The following is a 6754-nucleotide window of genomic DNA, read 5'->3' as shown; positions in this document are numbered from 1 at the left end:
AGGTCCGAGGCGGGGCCGGGATGGGCCGGACGGAGCGGAGCCCAGCGGCGGCGGTGAATCAGCGCCCGCGCCCAGGTCAGCCCTCCCAGCCAATGCCAGATCAGGGGAGGAGTGGCGGCGCCGCTGATCACCAGCCACTCAGGGTTCGCTGGGCCCGAAGGATGGTGACGTTATCGTAGCTGGGAGGTTTCAGCCAGCTCCACCAATGGGAGATAGGCAAAGTGGCTCGCTTTCTGTAGCTCTGGGCCAATACTAACAAAGCAAAAGGGGGTTGTCGGCATAGAACCAATGGAAAACAGGGAAGGAGCACGAGGCGGAGTTGCGAATCCTGTCACCAATTGGAAAGGGGGGGTGGAGCCCGGGCCTTGTCAAGCGTGACCAACCAGAGAGAGGAGCGGACTCTAGGGGGCGGGGCTCTAATGCTTTTCCCCAATCGGACAAGGCCAGGGGCGGGGCATTCTTTAGGGTGCCCAATGAGGAACGCAGCCGAAGCGGGCCTGTCAAGAGAAGGGCCTGGGGGCGGGGGGATGGTGAGTCGGAGATAAACACTCCGCGGCGGTGGCGGCTGCTGCTCTTCTTCGGGTTCTGTCACGGTGTCGGCGGTGCCCAGCTCACCGGACCCCCTTCGCCGCTTCCGGCGAGCGTGGTCGGCAGAGAGGCTCTCTCAACCCTGCTCTGCGGGGTCCACAGCAGGGCGCGGGTGTCCGGCGGCGGCGGCGAGCCCGTGGGCAGTGGGGGTTGGTCCCGTGGCTCCGGCCCCCGGTGCAGAATGGCGGCGGCGGTTCGGATGAACATCCAGATGCTGCTGGAGGCGGCTGACTACCTGGAGCGGCGGGAGAGAGGTGCACGGGGACGGGAGGGGTCCATCCCGAGCCGGGGCCGGGGGCTCTGAGGGACCCGGCCGCGGGGTAGGGGCGCCCAGCCTCTCTGGGGGTGGTTGGAGGCGCAGAGACCGCGACCGCGAGCGCTCCCAACCCCTCCAGCTCTCCCCACGCGCGGTCCGAAGGGAGGCCGCTGCTGCCCCAAAGGCAATGAATGAGGGTGGGGAAAGGAGCCGCTGCCTCCGGAGTCCCGAGCGCTGCCCCCCCCTCCACCGCAAAGCAAATGGGGTGCCTGGGGTCCTCTCGGCCAGACCCTTGGTTTACCCCACCGGGGCTTGTCCGGAGCGGCCCCCAATTGGGCCTGGCGCCCCGTCTCCCAGCTGGAGGAGCAGCGATTCCCCTGCGCGCCCCCTTCCCCGCCCTCTGGGTTTCGGGTGTTTGCCCCGCACCTTCGCCCGAGGCTGGTCCCACTTAAAGCACGCCAACCTGCTGGACGTTGCCAGTGGGGAACCCAAGCTCCATGAGCTCAGCGACTTGCTGTGTCTTTCTCAACAATGAGCAGCTGGAATGCTTCTTACACCTGCTCCGAACTGAGGGTATTCACACAATTTAAAAAAAAAAAAAAATCATTGTTCTAAGAATTCCACCTTGCATCGTTTGTTTCTTAACACAATATTCTTTTAATGAAAAATAAAATTTAAAAAGGAAATACTGTAGAGGGGAGAGAATATTGAATGTTCTAGGCTCATTCATTAACTGGATCCTTCGATTTTCTAGAAGCTGAACATGGTTATGCCTCCATGTTACCATACAATAACAAGGACAGAGATGCCTTAAAACGGAGGAACAAATCCAAGAAGAATAACAGCAGTAGCAGGTAATTTGGTAAATATTTCTCTTTCTCTTTTAGATTGCAGATGATACAAACTGCAGAATGGAAGTTGTCTGTTGTGATTATAACCCAGTAAATACATTAAGTAGCGATCATGATTCAGTCAGGCACACATGGTCTTAAGCCATTGGAGGAAGGAGCCCTTGTGTTTGAGTTGAGACAGAAGAGAGAAATGGAAGTGTTTTACATTTCTTTATGAACTTTTAAACTTTATTTTGCTTTTCTTCCCTTTTGGAACAAAAATCTATGGAAACTTCCAGTGAGATTAGGAACAATGACAATATGTTGCCTTCAGAAATCAGATTAAAGGGCGCCTGGGTGGCTCAGTGGGTTAAGCCGCTGCCTTCGGCTCAGGTCATGATCTCAGGGTCCTGGGATCGAGTCCCACATCGGGCTCTCTGCTCAGCAGGGAGCCTGTTTTCCTCCTCTCTCTCTCTGCCTGCCTCTCTGCCTACTTGTGATCTCTCTCTGTTAAATAAATAAATAAAATCTTTAAAAAAATAAAAAAAAATAAAAAATAAAAAAAAAGAAATCAGATTAAAGGCAGGTTTTTTTTATAATTGGAAATGCTGGACATTATCCATTTCTTTTACTTTTCATAGTGAAGATTTTATAAACATGCTAAAGTATCCAATTTAGTGTAGGTGGTAAGATTTCATATTTGACATGTAAATGAAATGCAGTGGTTTGTCTCATAAACTGTTAAATCTGTTTATAGTGGCAAAGAGGAATGATGGAGGTTAAGACCTGCCTTTTTGGTGATGGAAAATTAATATTAAAATATTAATATGCCACAACCCTTTTATGTTAGCCTTCTAGTTCTTAAAATCTGTGAATTTCACTAGGAAGTATGTGGTTAATGATCAGTGAAATCACATTAAAACCCTGAGTATAGTTCATGCTACCTATGATGTACTCTATTAATGTTACTTTCCCCTTTTTCCCTTCTTTGCCCTTAAAATATAAGTTAGCTAGGAAATCTGTTAGGTCTATTTACTTATACCTTTCATTCCAATAGTCATTCACATTTTCATCACTGACTTAGAATCCTTATTCCTGGCTGCAAGCAACTGTATTTGGTTAGCCTCTGTGGCATAATACAGACCACTCAAAGCCAGGAGGTCCCATTTAAACCTAAAACTCACTTGCTCTTACTGCTGCTTCTGTCCTTGACTCTTCCCATTGTACTTAGTGTTGGCAGAACCATAGGATGTGAGCCACACACATGTGCTAAGCTCTTGAATAAGAAGGCACCTGAGGGATGAACCTGGTAATTAACAACCTCGTGGCTTTTCCTTTCCCTCCCATGTTTCACATTACTTGAAGGTGGTAGCTAATAGATCTGTGTGTGGGTATTAAGGGCCTATAAGAAGAATGTTAATATTGACTTGCAGGGGGATAAAACAATTTAGCTATGTTGCATTTTGTTACAGTATTCTTTGAATTTTGTTTGGAAGAACTTTGAAGCCTTTTTGTTTATTTTTCCTGAAAAGGGTACTCCATTTGTTACTTTTATTCTTGTCCACTCATGATTTGGAAGGAATTGTCCACTCTGCTGGTCAAGGCTTAATCTTTAGCACTTTATTTTTCCCTAAGTTTCATAGGAAAGTTTGAAGAGGTTCAGTGGTGGGGAGAGGAAGAGAAAGGGATATTGAAAGAGAAGCAGGCTGGTCCTCAAAGGTGATTAGGAAAGAAAAATAATGATAGTTGAGAAATGCAAGCCAAGAAACAGATTCTTTCTCTTTACTATCCAGTGCTATTATGGAAGAAATAGCTATAACTACTGAGTTTTGGAAAAGCTGTCTTCTGTTAATGGGTTTGGTTTGCTTTCCATGGTTACAGACCAGAGGCTATCACAGTTTCCCATGTTCTTGACCATTAAAGAATTAGTGTCATATCCTCAGTGGTGCAAGGATCTCTGAGAGAGACCTTAATTAAACCTGGACATGGCACCAAGCAAACATGAAGCAAGAGTAGGTGGTTTTGTTTAAATGTGATCAGGTAAGGAATGACCCTTACCTTAGCAGTGAGACATCGCCCCAGAGAATGCAGTTTGACCCCTTTGATTTAGACTTCTCTCCAAGGCCATGTATGGTCAGGATTTTGCAGTGAGGTAAGGGCGATGGCGAGATTACTGCTGGTTTACATAACCACCAGATAATAGTTTATTCTTGTTAATTCAGGTTCAAGTGCTGTGCTCTTTGGTTGTAGAGTCAGGGGACTACTTTTACTTGGACAATAAAAAAATAAATAAGATTTAGCCACATATCCAACTTCTTGGGAACTAAAAATGCAGATTTTAATCCAGTTTCTCTAGTTGCTTGTTTAAAAAAAACAAAAATGAAATTTAAATATTGATCGCTTCAGAATCATCCAGAGAACTACTGGAATACAGGGAGTGAAATCTTTTTTTCTTTCCTACTGGTTTTTGAAATGAGTTACTAATCATTTAGAATTGAAATCCAGAGTTGTTTTTAAAGGTCTGTTTTGTTAAACTGTAGAGCAGGCTTTGGCACTCATGAAACGAGAAGTTCAGGACCTGCCTCCTAGCTCTTCTATGCAACAGGGGTATATAGCTGAGCTGACATGGAGACTCTTTTTGAACCCAAGAACTTTCCCCATTCTCATACACTCTGTAGTTTGGCTTAGTTATCTTTTTGTGAGCATATATATATATATATATATATATATATATATACATATATTCTTTTTTAAGTAGGTTCCACGCCCAGCGTGGAGCTCAGTGTGGGGCTTGAACTCGACCCTGAGACCAAGACCTGAACTGAGATCAAGAGTCAGATGTTAACTGACTCAGCCACCCAGGTGCCCCTTGTAAGAATATATTTTTAAATGGTGACATTAGATGTAAGTCCCCTTGTAAAAATCATAATGTGTTCAGTACTTTTAAGATTTTATCTATTTATTTGAGAGAGAGAGTTAAAGCATGGAGGGGGGTAGGTTCAGAGGGAGCAGCAGACTCCCCACGGAGCAGGGAGCCTGATGTGGGACTCCGTCCTGTGACTCCAGGATCATGACCTGAGCCGAAGGCAGACACTCAACCGACTGAGGCACCTAGGTCCCTGTGTTCAAGACTCTTAAGTAATCAGATAAGATCTGTAGTTTCCAAAACTGTTCAAAGTCTAGAAGGAGTTGTCTTTCCTATGGAATTTGTTTAAAAGTTTATCTTGGGGATTCAGAATTTTTCTTGTATGTAGCTTCAAAGAATCCAGAAATTTTAGCTAAGAGTGCCCTGCATGCTATTCTCTGTAATCAGAGATGATATGCTTTCAAATACCCAGCCTTCTGTCCTCCACCACCTTCCTGGGATGGTCCTTGCCCACAATTAAATACGGAAATCCTGACCAACTGCTGTCATATACTTTCATGCATTTAAAAAATCTGTCAGACTTTGAACTTGTTATTCCCTGTTAAAACTAAAATGCCACATGCTTTAAAGCCAAAGGTTTGTAGCGCGGGCCCAACTTGTTAACTGTGATATCCTGCCAGCCATTGCAGGAAGTAAATCTTCAGAAAAATGTAACTGAAGAAGGCTAAGGGAAAACCAAGCAAATCAATATAAAGCTTTTACAGTAACCAATTTTGAGGTCCTTTACCTAGAAAACAAATACTCTAAAACTTAAAATACTGTCATTATTTTCTCAGTTTTCCTCATTAATAAAAATTGGTGTCCCAGGAGCCTTGTGGAAGAGAAGTTTTATTGCAGGATTGGAAATGTCTCATTCTGAGACTACAAACCCCTACACACACCCCACCAGCCTTCTCTGGTGTGAATGAACTTGGGTGTGATTGCCTCCCCGGTATAAATGAGTGGTGGAGCATTCACAGAGGTCCTGTTTTTCTGTGATTACCGTGAGAATTTCTCTGTAGGCCCAGAAGATTCTGGCCTGAGCCAGGGCACTGTCTCCTGAACTGTTTAGATTCCAGAGAATTTCCATGAAGAAAAGTCAAGATTCAGCTCCTTTATAACGCTGGGAGGTTCCTCAAATTTATAATTAGGGAGGAGTTGTGTGAGGAGGACACTGTAGTGGCCATATTGACTGGCTTCCTGTGACTTCTGTGGAAATCTGTCTATAAATTCTTAGACCAGGCCTTATATTCAGGGTCAGCTATAAACACTTTAATAACAGGATTTCACATCCACCACAGCTTTCGTCCAAGGCTCTCTAATCACTTTTACAGTTGCTACCTCATTGATCTATGTGTGTTGAGTAGATAATTGACACTAATTTTTACTCCCCATTTTACAGAGGGGTTAATCAAGGACAAGATGGTAAAGGATTTTGTTTCTTCTACAGCACCAGTCAGTGGCAAAGCTAGACTTCACAATTCACCCTCACCGAAGCTTTAAACCAATCCGTATCGTCTTTATGTGGAGCTCAGTTTTAGAAGCCCTTTCCCGAAATCCTCTGGGAGCTGTTCACCAGTAGCGTTTTTCAGGAGGGTGGACATGATCAGATAATTACGTCAGGGAGTAGAAAGATTGAGGGATGAGGGATTATTTTTATCCACTTAAAATTGTATCCTATTGTTAAGAAACTTAGCATAAAAATTTGGTGTATCTACTCATCTAGAAAAACTGCAGGATTCAGGGGGATGACACCACCACTCTTCTACCCTCAGCCTGAAGAAAGCTTCTTCACTGTTCTAGAACCCGAATTCGCATCACATGGCACAGCTGTTTTTCTCTTTGTATAAATAGACCCCTTTTATTTCCTTTCTTAAAATGGATTACATTTCCACCAGGGATTGCACGCCTCTTAAGTTGGCCACTTGTCCTTGAACTCTATTTTACACATTTACGTTTATCTAACTCCTCAAAGGAACTGATTTGTGTAGCAGAGCCCACTAAGTTTTCCTTCCCTTTCTGTTTTCTCTCCTGCCAACTCTGGAGAGAAAGAAGTTAAAATAACTGTATTGGTGTTGAAGCAGTCCTTTAAGAGCAGAAGAATCTCACTTTTTTCTTACTGTTCCTTCTTTCAGATCAACTCACAATGAAATGGAGAAGAATAGGTGAGTTGGG

The 6754-nt window shown here is 44.6% G+C and overlaps 1 protein-coding gene across 2 annotated transcripts in view; it reads left to right on the top strand.

Annotated features, from left to right (window-relative positions):
- Positions 1–474: 474 nt before the first annotated feature.
- Positions 475–6754, top strand: part of MXD1 (MAX dimerization protein 1) — a 26335-nt gene continuing 20055 nt past the window's right edge. Inside the window, exons 1-3 of one of the 2 annotated variants that reach the window (XM_059405924.1) lie at positions 475–842; positions 1599–1698; positions 6715–6744. In XM_059405924.1, the coding sequence (XP_059261907.1) occupies positions 770–842; positions 1599–1698; positions 6715–6744 (203 nt within the window). In that variant the 5' untranslated portion in view covers positions 475–769. The remainder of the gene's footprint in view (positions 843–1598; positions 1699–6714; positions 6745–6754) is intronic. The other variant, XM_059405922.1, reaches the window with a different exon arrangement.

Source organism: Mustela nigripes, chromosome 7 (assembly GCF_022355385.1).
Source record: "Mustela nigripes isolate SB6536 chromosome 7, MUSNIG.SB6536, whole genome shotgun sequence".
Taxonomy (NCBI): Eukaryota; Metazoa; Chordata; class Mammalia; order Carnivora; family Mustelidae; genus Mustela; species Mustela nigripes.
This window is presented reverse-complemented; position numbering and strand designations above follow the sequence as displayed.